The sequence below is a fragment of the Sphaeramia orbicularis genome, chromosome 20 (genome assembly GCF_902148855.1).
Source record: "Sphaeramia orbicularis chromosome 20, fSphaOr1.1, whole genome shotgun sequence".
Lineage (NCBI taxonomy): Eukaryota > Metazoa > Chordata > Actinopteri > Kurtiformes > Apogonidae > Sphaeramia > Sphaeramia orbicularis.
The window spans coordinates 24,377,244-24,402,941 of record NC_043976.1 but is presented as its reverse complement, the minus strand read 5'-3'; the positions used below and the strand labels follow the sequence as shown (position 1 = coordinate 24,402,941).

The 25,698-nt window shown below is 38.4% G+C and overlaps 1 protein-coding gene across 1 annotated transcript in view; it reads left to right on the top strand.

The window, feature by feature from the left end:
- The window catches only part of ctnnd2a (catenin (cadherin-associated protein), delta 2a), a 327,752-nt gene that overhangs the window by 149,724 nt on the left and 152,330 nt on the right, over positions 1 to 25,698 (top strand). Inside the window, exons 9-12 of the mRNA XM_030123463.1 lie at positions 663 to 780; positions 2,580 to 2,712; positions 8,276 to 8,449; positions 22,376 to 22,682. Of these exons, the coding sequence (XP_029979323.1) occupies positions 663 to 780; positions 2,580 to 2,712; positions 8,276 to 8,449; positions 22,376 to 22,682 (732 nt within the window). The remainder of the gene's footprint in view (positions 1 to 662; positions 781 to 2,579; positions 2,713 to 8,275; positions 8,450 to 22,375; positions 22,683 to 25,698) is intronic.

The window sequence follows — 25,698 nt, the reverse complement described above, 5'->3', positions numbered from 1 at the left end:
TTCTCACTTCAAACATTTAATGTGTTTTTTTATTCTTTTGTGAAGACATTATGGGTTTATGAGAGTAACAAAATTAATTCAACAAATCAAATCAATCATCTCATTTATGATTTACATTTATTAGTGTTCAAGCTTTTTTGGAATTGGGTATTTTATATATATATATATATATATATATATATATATATATATATATATATATATATATATATATATATATATATAGCGTTGTATAAAAATGCAAGTGATCTGAAAACACAATTGAACATTTGTATTCTAATGTGTATTGTAAAATTATTTTTGTTAAAATGGAAAATTGGTTTGGAAAAAATATTTTAAGGACTGGCTATGGAGCCAACATATTGATATTGGTACCAGTATTGAAAATGTGTTACTTGTAAACACTGGTTCTTTGCAGGCAGAATAAGAGGGGAGACAAATAAATATTAAATAGAACAGCATAGAGTACAACAGGAAAATTACTTTTGGAGTTCATCACCCTCAAGTCTATGCTTTCATTTAGTGAAAACACATGATCTTCCTACGTACAGTATTCCATCAAGAAGACGCAGTTAACCATTTGTTTATATAATGTACATTTTTGCCGTTTGAAATCATCATTTTTCAGGCAAATTAGGTTACTTTCCCTATTTGTCTTCCAGTACCACAGTTGCTGTGACAACAGCAGGAGGAGGTGGGTCTCCCCTGAGGGTGGCATCTCCACCCAACTCCACTGCAGCAGGGGGAGGGGCAAGCTCATCATCATCCCCTCTTCACCAGGTACAGTGTTTTGTAAAATACTGGAGTAGCTTTTGGAAATTTTGGATTAATAGTGGGGATGCAACGGTACTCTGGAAAATACCGGACCACTCGGTCCGCCCTGCACAAGACAATCCACCCTCATGAACCGTGTTTTTTTGGTTTTGCAATTGATTTTGCATTGGCATTTTATATACTGCTTTACAGGCCACTGAGTGTGTGCCTGTCCAGGCAGGCAAGAGCCCACCCCTGTAAGTTAATGTCCAATCACTGTTATGCCTCTGCAACAGTGATTGGACAGTGACAGTGACAGCAGCATGGGGAAGCCCCTCTGAGAGACAGGGACAGAGATGCAGCTTTAGACTCAACACACATACAATACCGTGACATGCTATTACAAGGAAATGCGTACCGTGCGATAACTGTGGCATTTTTTCTACTGCTGTTTTCTTTTACATCCCTATGCAGAACAGGAATTTATTTTAAAAAATAAATAAATAAATAAAAAGGGCACTTTTTTCAATGAGGCAAAGGGCAGGGGCTCAAGCACCCTTTGGGCACTATGTGTGCACATGCCTGTTTTATACAACTGTATACAAATAGTCAAAGAATAAGAAAGTGTTATATTGCTCAGTACAGTTCTTAATGTGAAATTCAGGTTTTGCTGACAAACAAAATAAAACTATAATTTGGGGGAAAAAAAAACAATTCTCTTTATGCACAAAACATGTACTGAAACCATGGCCCAGGTACGGACCGAGGTACGGACCGTACCATGGGCTACCTGTACCGTTGCAGCCCTAGTTAACACACTGTAATATATAATTTTTCTTGTTGTTGTAGAAATGCATGTGATTAAAAAAATATGCAGCTGGACCAGTGCTTTGAGTTAAAAATAGCAATTTAATGCTCTCCACATATCAAAAAGCTAAAGGAGTCAAATCAATATAAAAATCCTGAAAATCTGAATTATATAACACACTTGTGCTTGGGAATATATTTAATTCAATTGTGAGAACATGTCAAGGTCTAACTTGTGTGCAAAAAAAAATATCCCTTCATCGATTAAGTCATGCCAGTTTTATTTTCTTCCTGCAGCCAGTTTCACACTATGTTTGGAACATTTGTCATATGGTTTCATGTAAATTTCAGTCTGTTGTGCGTGACAGAAAAGATAGTGTTCTACTCTGACGAATCTGTAGACATTGATCTGCCAGGGACAACTATGAGCAACATAATAGAGGAAGAATCATGTTTATAAATAAAGAATTAACAGTGTAAAATGCATCATTGTAAGTCTTGTTTGAACCCAGCTTAATGGATACTTTTAACACTTACTCATTTTAGGTACATATTATGTTATCATCATCTTTATTGATGCCATTTATGTGTTGTATGGAAGGTTATACTATTTCCCCCTTTACCAGATATTTAATCATGACAAACCTGGTGCTCTTTCAGAGAAATTACACAGTGAGTCATATCTTTCAACAGAGATCTGCGTGTACAAGCCAGTTATATTTCCTCAAATGTGTAATCTTTTTCAAATATCATTATTATAAGATATTTAAGACTCCCTTCTGCATTCACTCATCATTCTGCAATTACAACTAGATGCTTGTGTCAAACACTGATGGTTGTTTGTTTTAGACGCACAAGTTAATTTGCAGAGTAAATAGAAAAAAATACATCGTTCATTATCTGAACTGCAAAGATGTAGAAAAAACAGCTAGTGTATTTAATTGATCAGGCAGTAACTGCAGCAGTTTACCAAATATAACATTCAGTCTGTAATCTAACCATATTTGATGGATTTGCAGATGAGTTCAGGCATAGGGAGCTATGCCACTTTGTCTCCTAAACGGCTGGCAGCTCACCACGCTTCTGACCAGTACAAGATCTCCCACGAGCTCTACGCTACTGCTACACTGCAGAGACCTGGAAGTCTGGCAGGTAGGACCAGACACACTACACACTCATGCCGAATCCCATGCTCACACTGTCCATCTAAACCCAGACATTTTTGTAATTCTACCACAGGAGTGAATCATTCTTATTAGATTAGCCTCACTTCCAAAGATGCTCTGGACCCAGCTGTGCTGACCATGCAAAGAGGATCCACGAAATCTTATCACAAAATCAATAAATCCTTGTATTTGTCTGCGTGTTTCCGTGCATCTCACTCCCATTCTAATAAATGTGCTCAGTTTATGAGTCTGTTGAATTTGTCAGCCTTTGAAAAAGCATGTGTTCTGTAGCTACGTTATGTTGTGTCTATTACAGCACTAATAAATGCTTCATAAGATTTCAGTTTCTTTTGTTGCAGCCTTTAACAAAGTAGTCTTCCAGTGATTGCACAGACTAGCTGTTCAGCATGTTAGATTTATAGGTTATGCAGTTCTTATTAGCAGGTCTGATGTAATTACCAGATAGCTTTACTAAGAATTAAATGATTCTGATTTCAATTGTGCCATTGAATAAGATTTATTGACTGTGTCTGGGAGCTGAATGACACTGGTTTAAATGCAGGCAGCATTCAGGTTTAGACTTTTATTTGCTCCTGCAGTCCATGTCTTTTTCTCTTGACTCTACAAAATTGAGTTGGCTGAAAGTCAAACTGAAAATGAAAATGTGTTGCGGCAACTGTTTACGATCCATAGTAGTGTAGTGTAAACTTTTATTTGAGGCTGGTTGTTTGGGAAGGCTTGAATTAAATACTGCAGATAGCAACAATTTTACTGTCTAAAGGCTTTTATGAAATTAGAAATGCCATTGAGGATAAAAGTGTTTATAAAGCCTGTTTATTCATATGTGTGCCTTGTGTCTGAGAGCATATGAAGAAGCTTATCTGTGCGTTATGCTATTGTAAGCGATTTCTTGTGTCCCAGAAAATGTGATTTCCAGATTTATCATGTCCATGTGAATGTACATGATAACACTGTAAATTAAGATCAGATGGACGTTCTGAAAACCCCTTGTGTGTCAATATATACTGACCGACTCAAACTGGGCTCTGCTAAAAACCTAATTGGTGGCTTTGCTGTGCAGTTCTTTGGCACAGTTTGACTTTGTGCAGATTTGTTTTCATCTTATGAAACTGGAATGACACATTTGACAGGATTAATATTGATTAATCAAGATGGTAGTGTTTTGAAGGTTAGAAGTACATTTAATTGATTAGCCCTTTAAACTTGGAGCTGTATTGATGAAGTATATGACCTTCAAGCTGTACCCAGGGGGCATAACTGCGATCTTAAAGCATCGCCTGGGGTTTAGTCTCTCCTTAAAATTGTAAATGAGGAGGAAAGGGGTTGAGTTGGAATATGTCCCAATGGAAAAAAGATCTTAGACTGTTTCACTGTCACTGTAATTAGCAGGCCTGGGTCATGTGGAGCAGAATTTGCTTTCATGTACATGGACCTCCAAGTATTCTCGTTGTATCAGTACAATTAAGAACATATCTAGCAGTACAGGAAACCTGTAAAACTGCAGATGTCTGCGATTTTGGCAGCTTGTTATACGAACAACATTCTGAAATTGAGGATTATTTGAGGATGCAACTAGTCAAAGGTTTGATTCCCAGCGGATGACATTCTCCAGGAAAAAGAACAGTATAATTTATCTGAGTAGCAGGTTTTGAGAGGTATCTAACAGTTCTGCGGCACCTATTTTGCACTGAAGTTAAGCTGGGTAAAACAGAAATTGCAGCAAAACAGAAATTCACTTGGTGCTTTTCGCATGAGGAGTTTGAGTGATACAGCCCAGTGTAAATATTAGATGTGATGAATAGGAAACATAATCCCCAAGCGAATAAAATAAATGACAAAGACCTTTATCAAATATAGATGTATAGCTTTGGCTTTAGTAGATAATTTATGGTCATCAGTAAATAATACTGATATAAAGGATGGATATTGAAAGACAGCGATCATCATAAACATTATTTTGACACTGAAGGATAGTTGAAATAGAGCCTTTTTCTGACATTTGAAGGCATAGTCTTATCGTATCCAGGCCAAATACAGTTTCAGAGAATGTGACAGTTAACACTGAGTCTTCATTAGACACTTAAATTCCTCACCTTTCCTTAGAAAATGGTGTAGGTCAGTATTTTCATAACCTATTCCTTTTACTGTAGTTGTAGATGGTATTTAGTTTGGTTCCATTTACACTGCATAAACAAGACTGAGGCATGAGGGACCGGAGTTATGTTTTTTTACATTTTGTTATTCTGTAATTTTTACTGAATGAAACATCATGGGAAGATATCTCCCTCCTTTTAGTCTCCGTTCATCATTTTATTATCTTGTCTTAAAGTTCTCTTTCTGTTTGAAAGAAGGTCAGTACATTTGTGAGTAGGCCCTTGTGGGGGGAAAAAAGAAATAAATGGATAAAGAAATAAAACCGACTCATGAAGACATCAAAAACTGAAGGAATAGGAGGAAGAGAGAGAACACGGATGAGTCATGCCATTAATGGGTGTGTCCATGACTCTTATTAACACTTCTTCATGCATATTTCGACCATCTCTGTCTCTCACTGTAGCTTGTGTTGTTCTTTTTTCCTGTTTTGAAATTTGCCTCGGTTGAGTTGGACTCGTCGGGTGTTTCGCAACCTTTGTCTCCTTTCATGTCTTTCTATCTCAATTTCTCTCCACATTTATCTCCTTTATGTTTCACTTATGTCACTCCATTTTACTGACATCTCTTCATCTGTTTGCTGTTTCTGATGGCTAGTAGAGTGTGTCAGGGGCAGAATACCTTTTTCATATGGCAAGGGAAGTCAACAGGACAGTCACTTAACCATAGAACACAATGCTTAGTGTGCTGTTTTCATACTTAAGTAACACTTAGAGTAATTAAGTAATCCAGTGCTTTCTGATTGGTTGTAGCATTGTACTGCAGAGACAGTCTTTTCAGTAAAGACTGAAGTCTAATACTTTTCAGCTCAAGTCCCAAAGAAAAAAATCTCCTCAGTGACCACATTTACAAAATTATGTCAGGAATTTTATCTTATAGGTACTTTTTGTCTTCATAATTTTCATCTTAAAGGGGTCATATTTTGCTAAACCCACTTTTATTAGTCTTTGGTACATTTATTTGTGTATTTGGACCCTAATAGTTCAAAAAATTTGAATCCTCCAGGTGCTGCAAAGTTAGCTTTATATTCATTTTGGCAAAAACCAAGTGGACTTCTACAACTCGTTTTAATTTTTCATTTATTTGTTACACCTATAACTAGTTACATCACGACATTTGCACATATAAGGTCTAGACTTCCAATGAACATTTTTCCCGAGTACAACATAATTGTTTGTCAGCAGCGGTTGTAGACCATACTGAAAATAATGTCCAAACTTCGAGCTGATTACCTTAAGTGTTCAGTTGTTGGTTGAACAGCACAGAGCAGCACTGCCAACAACCTGGAGGGGGTGGGGCATGAAGTGGCTCATGTGCATTTAAAGGGCCAGCGCTCAAACCGACCTTTCTGGTGTCATTACTCAGAAATAGGTTTGAAGATGGATCTGTGGGGCTGAATTAATGAAAAATTCAGACACAAGCATAGCATTTACAGTTTATGTAGACCACAGGCAAATGTTTTAAATGCATAATTCCATTTTTTTTTAAAAAAAAAAAAGCAAAATATCACTCCTTTAATGCATATTTTACATCATTTTTGTTTATTTTATACCATTTCTGTGTTGATATGTGTTATACTTCTGAGGCATCTTTGTTGAGGTCAACGTTCTTAACTCTCCCAGAGAAAACTCTTCTTCTCTAATCTGGAAAATTTATTCAATATACATGTTTGTTAAACACACCTGATCAAACTTTCAAAACCAGCTGAAAAATTGCATGAATTTACATTTTGCACAATTGGATCTTAAGAAGGTTCTAAGTAGAGTTTCAAAGTGCAAAAAGAAGCAATTGGAGTGAGAAAAAAAATAATTGGAGTAGGCAATTTATTAAAAACAATTAAACTGAAATAGGCTGTTCATCAGCCGATCAAAAGTTTAAGACCACAACATTTAAAAGCTAAAATCTGTGCAAAAATGTGGATTCAATGTCATTTTCTGTCAGATATTCACACTGTCATGACCTCCTGATGGCAAGAGCATAAAAGCTTGCTCTCTTTGAATGTGGTCAGATTGTTGAGCTGCATAAGCAAACCCTGATGAACAGCCTATTTCAGTTTAATTGTTGTTTTCAATAAATAGCTTACTCAAATTTTTTTTTTTTGTCTCACTCCCATTTCTTCTTTTTGCATTTTGAAACTCTACATAGAACCTTCTTAAGATCCAACAGTGAAAAATGTAAATTCATGCAATTTTTCAACTGGTCTTAAAATTTTGATCAGGGGTGTGTATTATGTAAAAAACAGCCCTGTACCCCATGTCTAAGGTGATAACAATGCATGTTGTTTATTTTCCTTTAAATTAACCTTTGACTCTTACATTTATCTGCACCATCCACAGCTTGGATGCTTGCTACAGTATGAACTTGGCCTCACTGAGTGCTGCTGAGTGCCTCACATTCATTGATTTCTGATATGATCTGAAGGGTTGAGGGGTTTTGACCGTGTTAAGTTGATGGTGGATAAACACCAAGCTTTGAATCAGTCTTGAAGCATTGCACTTTTTCCACCCTTCAGCCGCTGGAAAATCCTTTGCACGCAACTCTTAGCACTGACCGAGATCTAATGCGATATGATATGTTAGTTCCGCTGGATCGTCTCTCATTCTCTCACTCGCTCATAGCTTTCAAAGTCTCTATGTATAGGAGTGTGTGCACAACATTTTACTTATACTCCTGCTGTGCCACGTAACTCAGTCACCCCCTTTTTCTTCTGTTTCCTAGTTTTAATTTTGCTTGCTGTATTTTCAGAGTGAGGCCTCTGCCTTACATTTGTTCTGCAGTGTAATGAACAAATGCCTGCTGTCATTGCTTCCTTGCTGTGTGTTAGTGGGATTCCTGCCAACAAAGAGTAAAAGGGGATATACTGCATCTCATTATTTTATAGCTGACGACCAGCAGTGTGTTCCATGGAGATTTAAAAAAAAAAAAAAAAAAAAAGGAATACAGTGGCTTCCCTGTCACTTGCTTTTGTCTCTGTCTCTTTTAATCTTTGTCAGTTTTTGACTCATCGGTCTCATCTGTGTGAGCATGTCTTTTTTATTTCTCTGTGTTCCCTCTCTTCCTGTGATTGTCTTCACTTATATCTTACCTTCTTCTCTGCTGCTCATCACACGTACACATCTGGCCACTACACAAATGGGATGCTGTCACTTGTAACATTCTCTGGAACACATTACATCAGCTTAAGACGTTGAAAATGGACAAGTCTAAGAACTCAAGATGTTTTTTTGCTAAATGATGCTTTCATCTGCCTCGAATATCCATTGTCATGTGTAACATTCATCTGTTTCTTTACGTATATTTTCTCTTGTCTTACTACTTGTCTTAATCTTCCCTGTCCATTTTCATTACATCTTTTTGTTCCTCTGTTCTATCTCCAGGCTCTCGTGGCTCCTACAGTAGTCAGCACAGTCAGGAGCCCCTTCGGCCCTTAGGGTCCCCAGAACATCACATAGACCCCATCTATGAAGAACGTGTCTATCACAACAAAGGCCCCATGAGGAGTCTGAGCCAGAGCCAGGGTCCGGACACAGGCCCCTATCGAAACAATACTGGTAAGGCCCCTCAGTGCATTTCTATAATTAATCACAGCTTTGCATTTTCTTTTCTTTCTGTTGCTTACTTTATATGCTGTGCATTGGGAATTATGAATTCTTTAACATTCATCTGCTTCTTTATTTGGTTGAGGCTCATTCTTTGTGTTGCATAATTTCACCTTCTCTTTTGCAAACAACTGCACTCAACCAAGGGACAAATGGAGAAAATACATAACAAGGAGTAAAATATAAAGGGGCTGTTGCCATTTTTCGGGAAGTATTGTGTTTTTGTTGGTCTCCAATTGGGACTGAAATGCAGTTGGGCACATTTTCTATCAAGCTCACACATCCAGACACATTCATTCTTAACCTGCTCCCTCTGTAATACCATTGTTGCCAGCAATGTATTTTTAATAGGGCCTCATTGAGCTTATCTCAATGTGGGTTTAGGTACGGCATGTTAATCCCATTACCGTATCACACTCACATGAAAACACCCAAGTCGGTCACGCCACGTTCACATCTCCCTCGATGTCATTTACCAGCCTAGCCTTAATAGCTATCATTAGCATTTGGGTCAGAATCACAGCAGTAAATATGCCACTGTAGACCAGCATTTGACTTGATCAGTTTGACTCACTTGAAAGGAGTGAGAATTGCCTCTGAGCGGAAAGCGTGGCCTTTGAAGCACGTTGTGGCGTTTGGGGTCATTGGTTTTGCTATTTTATTTGTGCGATTTCGCTTTTGAATTTTACTGTCGATAAAATTCTGTACAGTGCGTACAGTGATAGGATTGTCTTTGCTAGCAGAAGTAAATCAAATAAGTATGCCTCAGAAGAGTACAGAGATTATTCACTGTTATCTATAATTTACTGTGCTTTGTGTTTGTATCTACAATAGAGTGGTGTAAGAGAGCTCACAAAGGAAATTTGTGCTACAGTTACAAAAATCAATAGACTGTGGATTAGACCATGTACATTTAATTGCAATGTTTGAGCTTGTTTACAATACACTACTCCTGTCATGCAGTATTTTTAATAGATTGCCTCATGTTGTTTGAGCTAAATCTGCCATCAAAATATATCAGTATCAGCTTTCTTTTTTTGCTTCATACTCAATTCTGCTCCTGCTGTGCTCGGCCCATACAATATAACTACAGAGGTAAATCAGCACATTAAAGCTGAATAGCACCTTGAAGTCACTGGGCTGTTGAATTAAGGTATAGTCTTATCATGTCATGTTCTAAAAGTCATGTTAATAGTATGTTCAGTGACTAGGAGGTTGTCTAATAAGGGGCCATAATGCACAGAGTGATAGGGCATAATGAACTGATAAGGCCTGTGCTGACATGGCGAGCGGTAAGTCATTAATTATGTCATAGTGGCTTTTCTTGGCAATGGCAGGCTCATATTATTGGTTCATTAAGTTGGCATGGATCAATATAATTATGCTATAAGTCATTCCTTTGGTGGAGAAAGAACAGAGACAATTCTATGGGTATTTTAATGCAGGATCTGAAAGCATATAGTCTATAGCATATAGTGGGTCTGTGTAGGATGCACAGCGTCAGGCTTATTCAAAGCAATTTTAAAGAAGCCACTTGCAGTCAAATGAAGCTCTCAGTAATGAATGAGAGCTCGGATCATCACATTACTTAACTGGACACTTAAGTATGAAGAAGGGCTGCATGGTGCAACAAAGGCGAGTTAAGTGGCTATAATTGTACATGCATTGGCTTTTATAGTTGCTGTTTTCCTGACCCAGTTTAGGGTGTAGAGAAACAGGAGGAGAGGAGGAGGGACAAGGAGCAAACAGGACATGAAGATGTTAATAAAACAAATACATAACGTAGATCAAGACTGTGGGTCAGTGCAAATTTATTGAGGTTGTAGGAGCAGTGTTTTGCAACCTCATATGTATATTCCACTACAGTATTTTGACTGACTTATTTACCCTTAGTGCATCATATCTACAGCTTGTTTAAAGACCATAGTTGATAAAATAGTAATTTCTGTCTGAAAATGTTGTTAGCAGTGTGTGATTTCTGTCTGTTCTCATTGTATCTCACAACTTCTACAGACACCCAGAGATCTAAGTATGTCTGCCCCCATTTTCCTTGTAAAGTGATAGTCCGCAGTTTGACAACAGACTTGATAATTCAGTCAGGTCTAGTTTGAAGCAGTGTCTAGTCTTAGCTTTTCTGTCTGAATGGGTTTCATGGCTTCCTGCACTGCAAATCAGTTTGTTTTAGTTCACTGTAACGCAGACCGTTAGATTAATAGAGGTATCACAGCATGTATAGTAAACATAGGTAAGGAAAGTGTCTGTTTTGTAAAACTGTCACATTCTGTCACTATCAAAGGAATAAAAAATGACTAGTTGTGGCGTACTTATAAAATCTTAGCAGCTGTTATAGAGAATATAAAAAGCAATTTGCTAACATCTACTCCACTATGTGCATGTGTGCATCTTTCCCCAATTCATGTATATACTTTCCTTCAGTTACTGACAGATACCCCCCCCCCCCCCCCCCCATTTCTCATTTCCTATCGACCCAGCACACACACAGTCTACAATGCACAGCACAATATTATTTTGCAAGAATAAGTGTGTATCTTTGTGTGCATGCCAGAGTGTGTAGGCACTAAAGCGCAGTGTTTCACTCTTGGATAAAACCAGGCCAGTGCCCCAGAGGACTGCAGGTTAATGTGGCCTATTTCAAGCGATTATTCCTGCATGGTCACAGCATCTCAAATACACACATGCAAAGAAGATTCACAGCAAGGAAAAGCCCAAGGAGAAGATGTGGTTTATGCATTTGTTTGTACTTTTCCTAAAGACATTGTGTATTTTTGAAATGATTGTCTATTTCTTTTAAATCAGCCTCTGCTTTATTTTAATTTCTGCATAGTTTCTTGTGTGTGACTCTCTTTTTCCTAATTCTCTGAAGTACATCTGTCACTTTTAACTTCTTTTTAGTTCCTTGATCTCAGTTCTCAGTTAACATGCTTGTGCATATCACAGAATCATTTTTTGTTCATTATTTTTTCTTCTTTTCCTGTGTCCGTCTCACTTCTTGCTGTCTCATTCTTGTTTTTTCAGGCATTCGTCCATCTGTGCTGCTTTTGTTCTTACCTTTTTTGCTCTCATACCTTTCCTCCTTGTGTCATGAAAGCTATCCTGTTCTAAATTAATGACTCCTACCACTAGGAATTACACCACCATTGAAAAGATGTGGCACTTTTTCTCTTTAATAGCTTAACATCAGACCTGCATGAGGCTCAGGTGGTGACAGTACGAATGGTTAGATTCACTGCAATGGCTATTTGTCAGGTGCATCTTGTAACCAGTTTGAGCTATTGCTGTTGATAAGGAGTGTTATTTAGTTTAACATTGCTCCCTCCAGTATCTTTTGAGGAGACAGACACATTTTTTTTCTACAATCAATAACCCACAGTAAAAACAACGCTCTAGTTTCCCAGCTATTAACTGAGCTAGATAACCATTTAATGCAAAGCAGTATGGAAAAAAAGTGGAAATTTGCATATCTTACTTTGACAAACTGTACAAAGAATCAACGTGCTAGAAAAGAATACTTTTGAGAGTTTGGGGCAAATGCACATTTAGCATGTTCCCATCTAAATGTTTGTGCTTTCGTCACTTCTATAGCGTTAATGCTGTAGGTAAACCATTCCTAGGTGAATATGACAGCTCTTGGGCAGAATGCAGACACAGAGGCATTTTCATTCCTATCCCCTAAAAACACTTAAGGTGTCCAGGGCTGAACACATAACAGAATTTACATAAACATAACATTTATGTAAATTTTTGGGATACTCCTTGGTTTATGAGGTCTCCTCATAAATAAGGACGGAAGCTCATTTTTTCTGACACAACAGTGAGAACACACACTTCACAAGATTTCTCCAATTAAATTCTTACAGTTTCCAATCCCTAGACAAGGGATCAATTCTATTATAAGCTCAAGGTGTGCGTGTGTGTTGCTGTGCTCTTTGGGAAAAACGAAACTAGGATTATACTCTATTTACATAGTTTCAGATCTATAGCATTTGTCTCTTTCATCATGTGAATGAATGCACATGCATGAGAAAAAGGACAGACTGAAATATAAAGGAAGGCTGCTGCTTTGCATCAAACCAATCTGCTCCGCCCCTTAAATCTGCTGTATTCCTTCTGTAATGAGATCTGACATCCTAATGAGAGGGGACAGAGCAGAGAAAGTGATGAGGGTGAGAGATGAGAGAGAGAAAACAAGCCAGAGAGAAGTGAGAGGAATGAGTAAAGATGGAAAGAACTAGAAAAAGGTTGCATTTACTGTGCGTCTTGTGACCAGAAGGAAGGACAAGTTCAGTACACCTTAAAGTGATAGATCTTTGAAAGAAAAAATAGAAAGGAAAGGCCCTCTTTTATCTGCCACATGTCCTCTGGTGTCTAAATGGGGATTATAATATCACACACCTAGCCACTTGACCTATGAGTCAATGGTGCCTTAAAAGTACAGTGTTCTACATATATAAAGACATTTAGACATATTAATTGCATTTTTATTTCTACTTTGCAAACAGATTGGAATGAATGTTAAGTAAAGAACATAATCCCTGATTTTCTTGGTCACCTACATCCATTATTACAGCCCATAGAATAATTTGAGCTCATGTTACATAATGTACAGTCATTCTTTTTACTAAAGAATCTCTCGAGTCATAATTTGAGTTTAATCACCCTCTGTATTTTGATTGCTTGGTTTTATAATTTAAGTGTATTTAAGAACACTAACCACTATGTACTGTTGTCAGTACACATAGTATAAAATTGGTAATAGGAGGAAATACTGACAAATCAGTTAAGTTGTTACATCTCCAACTTTTTTGTATTGTAAATTCATCTAAATGAACTTACAAATCTTGCAGATCATACAAAAAATAAATGCTGTTGCCTAAAAACCTAGATTGTTGAAACATGAATGTAGTGAAAATCAATACATTTTTGTAGGGATAAATTTAACCCAGTGGTGGTTCCAGTTTTAAAGACATGTGTTGGAAGTCCAACGAAAGTTAAGTTGTATGGAAATGTTCAACCACTAAGCTTAGATGTAAGAAAATGTATAGAGATGAACAGAAGTCATGAAGCAATGGTAACTTATCCTTTTCCTCATCATTATCATCATTATTATTGTCAAAATCTATTTCTGTGAGTGATTTAATGCTATTATGAGTGTGTGAATAGGGTCAGGGAGTGTTGAAATAGGGTTGAATTGCTGCATCTGTAGTGGATGAGTAACAGCAGTTCTTAATCAGGTTATAAGAGGTAAAACTTCAATGTAGGAAACCTGCAGTGCATCAGTAATAGTCCTTTTGGCTGGACCATCTCCCTATTCACTTCACTATGTCACTCACAAAGCTGTCCCTGCCACTAGGTTAGATTAGGTTTGTTTGGCCCGGATCAATTGTAGCTTGGCCTCTGATCCTGCTGGTCTATTAATGAATCTACTGTCTTAAACACTGGTAAAGTAGGTTGAATTTATACTTTTTCTCCACTGTGAAAAGGTTAATGCTACTGAATGCCAAGTTTACACAATGAAGAAAAAATTGCTGCTCTGAATCTATGATTTAACTTAGTTGACAACAACTGTGTTGACGAAGCAGACCAGTATTGTGGCTTAAATGTGTCTCATACTTAATGTGAGTTTTTGCTGAAGCCATGAAAAGCTTTAATTACTAGTTCAAACTGACTTAGTTCTACACATCAGCACAAATGCCTTCCCTGGTGGAAACATATGGCATTTCTTAAATGTAGGTTTAAGTTAGGTTGGTGTTAGTCAGCCCCCACTTCCCTCACACACACAAATACATCTCACACTCACACAGCAAACACACGCAAGCAGGCGCAGAAGCACAGACTCATAAATACATTGTACTTGCGTCCCATGCTGTCTCAGTGTATATGATTTGCATATTTGTTGTTTTATCAGCAGTAATGAATTCATAACTGCAAAAAGAAACATTCATTTGTTTTGTCCTTAGAGATCACATAGATAAATCTGAAATCAGCACAAGAACATTGTTGACTGTGTTCATCAAATGAAAAGAAAAAAAAATTCACGTCTGCTGTTTAAAACATGTTTTATTCATTAACCGATTTACAGATTATAGACCTCTGTTTGTTCATTACCTGTCTGCTTATTCTGTCCTGCTTATATCCCCATCACCAAAAACGCCTGAGCAGATGAACCAAACTCTGACTCTGATGAGGGCTTTTCATCTCTTTCACATTTTTAGCAACCATTATGATTTATGACCCTGATGAAGGCCACAGGCATAAATGTGTTGGTCTGGCTTTTGAGATGAAGTTGTTCTGTACAACAAGTGCTGCTGAAATTCTTGACCTGTTAAGCATTTTTAGTGAGCACTGTTGTAAGAAGATATTCAGTAGTTTGTAATCAGCAACTTCATCTCTAGATGTACTGTATCACACACAAAACCCTTAACATAATATTAATGCATATAAACAACCTGGTCTCAAAATGTCATGATAGCAGATGTCCAAGTACCTTGGATTCAGATTAGACAATGAGAAGTATCTTGAAGTTGTGATGCCACTCATGGCCACTGGGGTTAGGTCCAAAAAGCCTCGGCTCCCATAGTCTTACAGTGAACTTCCATAATGTTTTTCCAGGGCTCATTCTGGTCTCATCAGTTTTATTTTTAATTCCTATCAAGTGATCTGGTGGTCCAGCTCCAAAGTTTTCCTCCATTAATTAGATCTCAGGTGAAATACGCTTGGATGACTGCCATGTCTGGCTTTGATTGGCAGGTCTGTATGACAGCTCACTCACCTTGGAGTCTGATTTTTGGAGTTTTATGTTTATTTAATAAAACACTTTTTTTTGTTTTGACAGACAGGTCCACTGGAATTGTGGTTATGTTGATAGGTTCTTGTAACAAGACTGCAGCTTTGTCATGCAGTACTTGATGAAGTTTAACATTTTATTGAGTCAGTAGACTAGCATTTAGCATTAGTTCACCTGTGACCCCTCAACAATGGTTCTGACCCATTGCACCCTGCCTCTTTTATGGAAATATGGTCACTTTTGGCATCCAAAATGCCAATATGGCAGCAGCCAAACTGCTTCAAAACAGCAGTGTCGAAACCAAAGGGTGATGTTCCTCTGTCCACTAATTATACACAGTCTGTGAGTATTCCACAATAAATGTCTCTCATTATTTTGTGAACCTTAAACCATAATGCATCTCTCAGGCAAAAAACAAAGCAAATGGGCATAATTTGTTGCATCATTGGGCACAATGTATAAGTTCAGTTTTGTACACACACACACACACACACATACACACATACACAGACAGCTTGTCTTGTTGGTGTTGGTTGAGGTTTGGCCTATTTCAGCATGCAGTGGATGTAGTTTACACACATAAGAGGGCTCCAGTCTAAAATAAGTCAGAAACAGGCTTTTTTTCCTTGAAGAATTACTCAAAGCAAGTAATCAGTTATCAAAATAGTCATTGCTTAATTATGTAGTTGACAACTAATCAGTTAGCCTTTTGTGGTCCTGCATATTTCTTCAAAGAAGGTGCAACTAAAGTGTTCTTATTATAAAAATCTGTCACATATAAACAGTGTATGCCTTAAAGAAAAGTAGGAACACTATGTAGTTATAAAAAAGCGATTAAATGCTTTCTGATTTTAACTATTGTGCTTCCACAGCATGAACATGTACATGTAGCGGCCACTGGCCTGGAGCCCCTGCTGTGTCTAAGTGGCATGCTTGGAAAAAGACATGGCACCTCGACTCATACAGACAAGTGTCCTACAGCTCCCACACTGTAAAACGCTGTGTACTTGATATTGAAAGTGTGTGTGTGTTTGTGTGTGTGTGTTATTGGTGTGCATGTGTGTCCTCCAGTGCTTCCAGCTCAGGAACATCAAGAGCTGTGTGTTGGCCAGGAGGCTCTCCCAGGGATAAACAGAGGGAGAAACTAATCCTTACTCTCCTCCACATCCAAGCAGCGTTTGTGTATTTCTGTGTGCGTGTGTCTGTGCTTCATCCATAGCTGCTGTAGGCAAGGTTGCGCATGCATGATTTTGCATGACCTTAAAGCGTTAGAGAAAAGATGTGTTACAGGCATGCAAGTTTAGTCTATGTCAATCACTTGCATATTTAGAAATCCATGTTTGCGCATGTATGTGTGTATTAGTGTGTGTGTGTGAATGTGAGGGAGATAGAGAATGTACTGAGGGGTTTTGTGTAATCGTGCTGAGCGCTGAAGCGTGTCGAGAGAAAGGACATGTCCTCAACTCTGATCACATAGTCTACTACAACCACAATAGAGGGAGAAAGAAAAAGAGGGAGACAGACAGGGGTTAGGGAAGAAAGGGGAAAGCAAAAGATGAAATGAAAGGATGATGGAAAGAGGGTGATAGATAAAAATGGAAGGTTTTGCAAGAGATGGGTGCGGAAAAAGATGGATGGAGGTAGAGACAGAGAGGGACAGATCTGGAGGGAGGGCTAATGAAGTCAAGAAAGAAAAGAAAAGGGCAAGGGCATGATAAAGGAGAAAGAAGCTGACAGAGACAGAGTGGAGCTGAAAGGAATGGAGGAAGAGATGAAAGAGTGAGGGGAGGGGATGGACATAGAAAACTTAAAGGGTTAGTTTGATCCTTGTCGATTTTTGGGATTTTTTTCAAACTCATTCCCTCCCTTCATTTTTTCCTCCGTCTCTTGTACATTCAGAGAGAGCTCCCTCATCTCCCTCTAAGCTAGCCGGCCCCTCAGCTGGCTGGCTAATTGCAGAGGTATCACTGTGTCAAATGACTAATAGAGTTTTCCTTCCCGTCGCTAATCTGCCAGCAGGAGCACAGCCGCGATTTGTTTACTCTGTGCCTAAGCAAGGGACTACAAAGACACACCCGCCCTTTTATTTCCTCTCAAACACAATTTCACGCCGCCAGAGCATTAGGTGTGAGAGTGGAGCATGTATGTGTGTATGTCTGTCGGTACACATGCAGGTTGCTTTCTATGATTTGTTTTAATATTTCATGATGCGGCACAGTATGGCTGCCATGTGCTGCTGTATCAGTCATATGAAAGACACACCCTCTCACATTTATGTAGATATGTTTGTCTTAATGCACTTTATCATTACTTTAAAGCTGTAAAACTATAGAGCAACTCTTGATCAAGTTTATTCCGATGATTTTCTGACTTTATCTGAAATTTTAGCATTTGACTTGCACTTGTGGTTAAGTGAATAGGTTCCACTAATAAGAATGTTTGCTGCTCAGTGAGGTTTTGCCATTTTTAGTAAGGTAGCATTTAGCATTAGCTTACCCATGACCCCTCAAAAACAGCTCTGACCCCTCACACTCTTGAGCGAATATGGTTACTTTTACATCCAAAAAGCTAACATGGCAGCAGACAAATTGCAAACTACTGGCTTCAAAATGGCAATTCATGTCACAATTCTTCCACCGGCTAGTTTTATACAGCAGTAAATGGGAATCTTAACGTATGCATCTCTCAGACAAAAGCCAATGCATGTGTGCTACATCACATTCAAAGTGTATGTTGTTTGAATACCATCTGACACCCCTCATTTGACTGACATTGACAGCTCTGAACGAGTGACTGATCATTTTTTCATTTCCACAAGTGAGCAATACACCTGTCAAATCATAATTCAAGTGTCCTAAGGCAAGTTCAAGCAGTGTTGCCAACTCATCAGTAAGGAAAGTATATATTGGCTATTTTAAAAGTCGCTAGAAGTCGCTAACAGATGCTTATGGGGTTTAAATTGCACACTCGGTAGCACCCCCCCCCCCGATTTCTCTGTAAGTAGCGCAACTTATGACGTAGACGGGGTCAAAACGGCAGTCAAAAGTCTCCAAATCTCCATAAGTCTCCAGTACCACCACAAAAACTCGCTAGATTTGTCACTAGTCACCAAAAGGGTTTGAAAAGTTGCTATATTCGCCAAGTTGGCAACACTGAGCTCAAGGAGTCTGAGGTCTACCATGCAACTTAACACTGCTAGGTCAGAGTCCTCCTAGATGCAACAATACTCTGTAGGTCTTTGGTTAGTCTGGTTGTAAAACCTTTCATGGAAAAGCTTCTTCATGTATCGTTTACTGAATTTTAAAGCTCCCCTGAATCAGCAAGCAGAGTTCTGAATTTACATACTGACACTTTTCCTTTAAAAACAGGTATCTTGGCACGCCATCGCTGTCCTGAAAATCCAATCTGCTCTCACTGGTCAACTCTTGTATAATGAAGATCCATAATGATAACAGTGTCAACCTTACATTCAAGCCAGTTGGTCCTTTGTGATCAACATTCATTCCGTAGGGCTCAGATTCATTCCTCAGAACAGGAATAGTCATCAAAATCAAACTCAAAACTCAAAGACAGCATTAAGATTACCTTTTTGTCACAGCTCTACGAGATACTGGTATGTACATAACATGGCAGCACTGATATTTAACTCTTAAAGACCTAAACAGCTGCCCACTAAAAGCTCCTACTGATATAAAATAATTACTTTTGAACCACTAATCCTATCAATACAGATAAATAATTCAGGTAAAATAAATTTTTTCAGCTTTTCAGGAGCATAAGATATGACCCATTTGGACATTCAGACGTTCAGGAGTAAACATCACCTTCAACAATATTGATTCACCAGTGGAACTTAAGTTTTTGAACAAATAACAGAGGTTGTAGATGCTGGTTTTTATGTTCAGTTAATGATATATTTTGCTGAAAAAAGTAACATTTTCCTAGATGTTTTGTTTTGAAATAATTAGCTTTACTCTAATGAACATCTACATAAAACATTGAGCAATACCTGAATTTCACTGACAGATACAAAATGCATTGGGTAATCTGAAAATAAATAATGATATATAATTTCAGAAAGGTGAAATCTGGAGACAAATTCATTTTGAAGTCACCACAAAAATAGTTTCAGGATTAAACATTGAGTGACTTTATGTGTAACTAAAGCCAAAGAAGTATGTCCTCGTGATTCTATTTAATTTAACACTGTTGAAATTAACTCACATCAGAGAATCTTCTGTAGGGCAGATATTTATTTTCTTTCTGTTTTTTTTTTTTTTTTATAAGGTCACATCAAATCTTTATTGGGTTAACCTTATTACTTCAGCACAAACTAAAGCCACATACACAAAACATTCACAATGACACACACATGCATGCATAAACAGGCCCATCGACAATGATTTTTGCCAGGCAATATTGGCCTCAAAGGTCAAATCATCAGTCAGAACACACCATTACCAGAGCAAATGATAAATTCAGCAGCACTCTATTTGTTTAAGGTAGGAGAAAAGGGGAGGCAGTGCAGACAGAAAGATTGAGTGAAGAAGAAAATGGAATGTATAAAGAGGCATGGGGGGTTACAAAGCAACAAAATGAAAACAAAAGGACGAGGAAATGTGGAATTTGGCAGGACACTTGTTTTGGATTTCAGTCTTTCTGTTCTCTGTCACCTCACGATCTTTCTTTCATTCTCTCTATTTGTCTCCTTTTCACATCCTTATTCCATGGTCACAGTGCTGGCTGGGTAGATAATTTGACAGTGCATTTTTTTTCTCCTGGTCTTTTTACTGTTCTCCAACCCCCTCTTGCTTTGAGGTTTGTCCTATTTGGGTGTCAAGTCTCTCTTGGTGAGTGCACAGTGGCGGTGGTGGTGTTAGCCTAAAGCCCCTGCAACTAATGAGACATTCAGAAAGATAGACACGCCATAGATACCATTTAAAGAGTACAGAAAAGACTAGGATTTGCTTGTGATGGGAGTGTCTCTGCTTCATTACCCCTGTATACCCTATGTTCTGCCCAGCTCTACTGTTACTAACTCCACCGCCTCTTGTTTCTCTTGCTCCTTTCTCTCCTCTCTGCCTTGGTGCTTTAAGAAACTGCAGCTTCACCCCTCATGTCAGAACTGTTTCTCTCTCTTTCGCTTTTTCTCTGCTTTTCTGGGCCTGCCTAATTCTTTGGATCTTTGTCAAATTTGGGGCATCAGTAGAGGAGCTCACACAGCCTTTTAGCCCTCTTGGGCATTGCAAGGCAGAGTCTGAAACTTGAATGTTTCACTGTCTGGCTGGCAAAGGATTTTTGTTAACCTGATTTTAGTGTTAGAAATAAAGATATGCTAATGCGGTTACATCATCTAAAAGGTTCCTTGTGCCTCTGGTGGGCTGACTAATGAAGTTTATCAGAGTTGGTGCGAAGAATTTAAATAGGAACGTTGGAAAATGATTGTTAGTGATTGGTTTAATCTGCAGCGTGTCATAAATAGGTGGCTGTCTAGATGTGTCAGTGTATGTGCAAGAGGGAGCGAGGGTTAAGCAGAGAAAGATAAAAGGGTTGTGAAGGTCAGGTAAATGCCACCACTCAAGACAGCACTAAAGAATAAGTTTGTTGGTCACGTAACGATGAGATACTCACACACTCACATCCATCCACCCACCCACCCATCTTTCCTTTGTTAATTTGGTATTTATGTGTTGCGGGGGCTTGTATAATGTGCAAATGTGTCTGTTTATATAGTACTTTCCCTCTTGTACATGTAATATAAGATGCATGGGGGTGCTTGTGTCTGTTCCTGTGTGGGTATTTTGAGTGTATGTGTTCCGGTTTGTATGAATTTCCCCATCCAGACCCGGTTTTAAAGGCTAATTCTTTCAGTAAGAGGAGGCTCATTGGCCTGCGTGAAAGCCCCAGTCAATCACACAGGCGCGTATTGATTCCAAGGCTGCGTGATTTATCTCAGACTCCCCTAAGAACGCATTTATGGTGTTTTTGCATGTGTGTACTTGTGTTTTTGTCTACACATACCTTAGTCCTAATGACAGATGAGATAGAGCCCACACACACACATACACTCTCTCTGTCTCAGTGTTTTTACAGCCGGAGAAACAAGCCCCCTAGACTCACATTAAAACCTTGATATATCACCAATCCATGGCTCCAACATGATGGGGAGGGAAGGTGACAGCTACTGTGCCCCTGCAGGCTCCTTACATCCACAAACAAATCCCCACTCAATTTCCATCTCACTCTAAAGAGACATAGCTTGGTGCTTTATTTTTTGCTTATTTATTTATTTATTATTTATTTTTTGCCCCATTGCTCACAAGGCGGATGTCTTATTGTGTGAAAAGTTTCTGCAATTGTCTTCAGTCTATACACAAATTCAAGTAAAGTTATTTTGTTTTGTTTTGTTTTGCATGGGAATGGCAGATGATAAGTTATTTAAATGGTAAATATAGTGCTTTTTTTTATTAACTGGCAGTGTTGTTCGGAATATATTTTTATTGGATTTTTTGTGGTCCGTACAATAATATAATAGCATAATAATGTACTCTACATTGTACATTTTATCTAATAGTACAGCTAATTTGGCTTCGGTTGGGCCATTTCAGTTAAAATCAGCATTGGTCTGAGGAACATTCATATGGATTTGTGTTTTTTCATGAAGTTATTTGTTGCTGGAATAATCTCGAACTTCTTTCTGCACTGAATTTGTTGATCTTTCTCTTTCCCCCCTCTCTTTGTTGAACATCGGTCCTTGTTGTTTCTCCTGGGCATGTGGCCAAAATCTTCCATCCATATGGAGATGCACATGTCTTTCCCCAATAACCTTTTTATCTCCTCTCCTCTCCTCTCCTCTCCTCTCCTCTCCTCTCCTCTCCTCTCCTCTCCTCTCCTCTCCTCTCCTCTCCTCTCCTCTCCTCTCCTCTCCTCTCCTCTCCTCTCCTCTCCTCTCCTCTCCTCTCCTTTCTCACCCCTCCCCCATCTTTCCACCTCTCTTTGTCCTTCAGACCTAACCCAGCGTGTCCATGACCACGTCCTAAGTTATATCCTCTGTCCTTACTTTCCCACCCTAGCTCCCTCCTCCCCTGGTGTGGACTCCGCCCCTTTGCAGCGTACAGGAAGTCATGGTACAGGGACGGGAAATTACAGCCGTGGGGGCACCAACAATTATGCCACTGTGGGTCCAGGTTACACCTCAAGCGGAGGTGGTGGAGGGGGAGACGTGTACGGCTCAGACCCTTATGTGGCGGACCCGTACCGCACCCTGCAGTACTGCCCTTCTGTAGTGGAATCACCCTACAGCAAATCTGGACCAGCCCTGCCGCCTGAAGGAAGCCTGCAGCGTTCACCTTCTATTGACTCTATTCAGAAAGACCCCAGGTAAGATAAAACAGGGTGTTTGGGTCCTTGTGTGTAGGACCACTTGTATGATTGTTTGGAGGTTCGTCACGGTGGCAAACACTTTTGGCGTGAGAGGTTTTGATGCAGTGAGAAGGCAAACACAAACTGCTGTGGACAGTGAATAGGTTGCTTAGACACTGAAAGGTATGAACTGTAGTTGGAGGACAGATGAATTTCTACATATGGAAACAGTGTTTCATATAGCCAAGGTGCTTCTGCTTTATATTTGTCATGGTTGCTCAAATCTATCAAGCCATGACACTATGAGGAGCTTTTATCGTGTACCAAAAGTTGTTGTTCATTGAGCAGAAATGCAAGAAAGACAAGAAACTGACAGACATAAGCTGGAATGTCAATCTTCATCTCAGCTGTGTTTACAGCAGTCTATCTGTGTTTGTTCCTTAGTGATAGATTTAAAACAAAGCAACAAAAAAAGACAGGGAATGTAAATAACATATTTAACATTAACAGTAATCCTCTCCTTGTTAGATACCACAGAACTTGTTGGGTTGTAGGGTGTTGAATGTTGGAAAAGCCACTCATCCTGGTAAAAATCAAATGATTGTCATTTTGTAGCATTTTTCTACAGAGACGTGGACACAAACAGTCTTCCTCAATAGTCTTTCAGTTCAGTCGAAAAATATTTGCTAATCCTCGTATTGTAATGCCCAACATTCACTGATCACCCATAACATTCTGACCACTGACAAGAGAAGTGGTAATAATATTGAATATTTCATTACAGTGGTTCCTTTTTTGGGCAGTAAAGTGAACATTTAGTCCTCGAAGCAGAAAAATGAGCAACTGAGTGACTTTGACAAGATCCGTATTGTAACGATGATAACTGGGTCAAAGCATCTCCACACCTGCAGGTCTTGTTGGATGTTCCTGGTCTGCAGTGGTTAGTACCAACCAAAGTTATTATCGTTAACGAAAACTAACAGAATTACAAAAACTAGAACATTTTCGTTTACTGACCTAAATAAAAACTCTAATTAAAATAACTAACTGAAACTGTATTGTGTGCTTACAAAACTAAAACATATAAAAATTATGGATAAAATTCCCTTCGTTTTCATCATTGTCAATGTTGGATTGATATGAAATCGATTTATTTTGCTTGAGCTGTTTTAGCTAGCGGCACCATACGGCATACACTTGTCATTTAGAATCGGCTTCTCGTCCCCACTCTACCTGGCAACATGGAGACTAAAGTTGGGAGAAAGCAGCAGAGTCCCGTAATTATAATGAAAAATCCAAAACTATTATAACCGTGGTACCAACCAAAAGTGGACTGAGGAAGGACATCCCAATCTCAGGATAACTGAACATCTGTTGGAGGTGTTGGACAAGTAAATCTGATCTATGTAGGTCCACCTCTACTTCCAGGACTTCAGGGATCTGCTGCTAATGTCTTGGTCCAGATTCCACAGCACACCTTCAGAGGTCTGGTGGAGTCTAGGCCTCGGGTCAGAGCTGTTTTGGTAGAAGAAGAGAAACCTACACAATATTAGACAGGTGGTAATAATGTTCTACTCCCATAGATGTTTGATTTCTTGGGATCCAGTTTTTCTTTTGATACTTTTGGTAGGTTCTAACCACTTTACACTGGGAAGAAACAACAAGATCAGGAGATGCTCTGACCCAGTGATTTGGACATCACAGTTTCTCCCTTGTTAAAGTTTCTCAGGTCCCTACTCTTGCCCATTTTTGGTGCTTCTAACACATCAACGTCAAGGTATACATGTGCACTTGCTGCCTAATATCCCACCCACTGACAGGTCCCATTACAATGAGATAATCAAAATTAATACCACTTTGCCTGTCAGTGGTCAGAATGTTATGGCTGACTGGTGTATATTGTCATTTTTTGTTTATACCCTTTTGTATAATAACGTAGAAGTACCTTTCTTCCATCTCATCCATCCTGCTTGTCACTTCATGCCCTCCATCTAAATTTTGTGTGTCATCAAAATCACGGGAGTACAAACAATTTATTGTCTTAGCTGTAGGCATGTTGTACTGTAGCTACTATACAGCTGTTAAAATAAAATAATGATAGGCTGATTAATTGGTTTGGCAGGATGTTTTGCGAATTATCAGAAATGGCAGAGTTGTTCTCTGATAATGCCCAGTGGCTAAAATTAAGTTTCTCAAATTCAATTGCTGACTAAAAAATAGAATCACCAAGATTTTTGCAATAAATGTGATGTTCAGTTCGAGATTATTAATTATATCTTTGACTTTTTCTTTGGATTTTTTATCACTTTGCCTTAGATGTTCAGATCATCAATTATGTAGTTGCTAATTAAGTCAAACATTACCTACAATTGCCCTGCAACAATTAGATTTATTTCCAGATGGGTTTTGAAATCAGTTGATTATTGGTGCTGTGCTATTAGAAAATCATTATTATCGACCTATGTGCCTTCATTGTCACACTGAAAACGAGAGTTGATGTATTATTTGAACATAGACAAGACAATAGCCATGGAAAAGAACAAATTAAACCAATTTGAAATTATATGGGCGTAAGTGTTAAAAAAATTGATAATGTAAAAGGAAAAAAAGTCCAGGTACGAGGATGTTGAGGTTGAGCATGTTTGTGGGTGGGGGTTAATTTGTGTTGTTATTGTGGATTTATATTTATTTATTTATGTTTGGGGGTTTGTTTTGCTGTCTTGTTTGTTTGTTTGTCTCAAGTTGTTTTTGTGATTGTTGTTTTGGGTTGTTTGTACTCATTAAGAGTATATGTTTTGGTCTTGTGGATTGAAAATGTTTAAATAAAATCCTAAAAAAAAAAAAGAAAAGAAAATCATTATTGTATCAGACCTTAAAATCCTCTCAAATACTCTACTTAATTTATATATTATGTAATCTGTATATTAATATATGACGAACAACAATTGTGTCAGATTTTCTCTTTCAGTGGTATCACTAGACAGGAGTTTAAACTAAAAACTCAGCAGCGTTAGGCCTGTGTACATATGTGTAA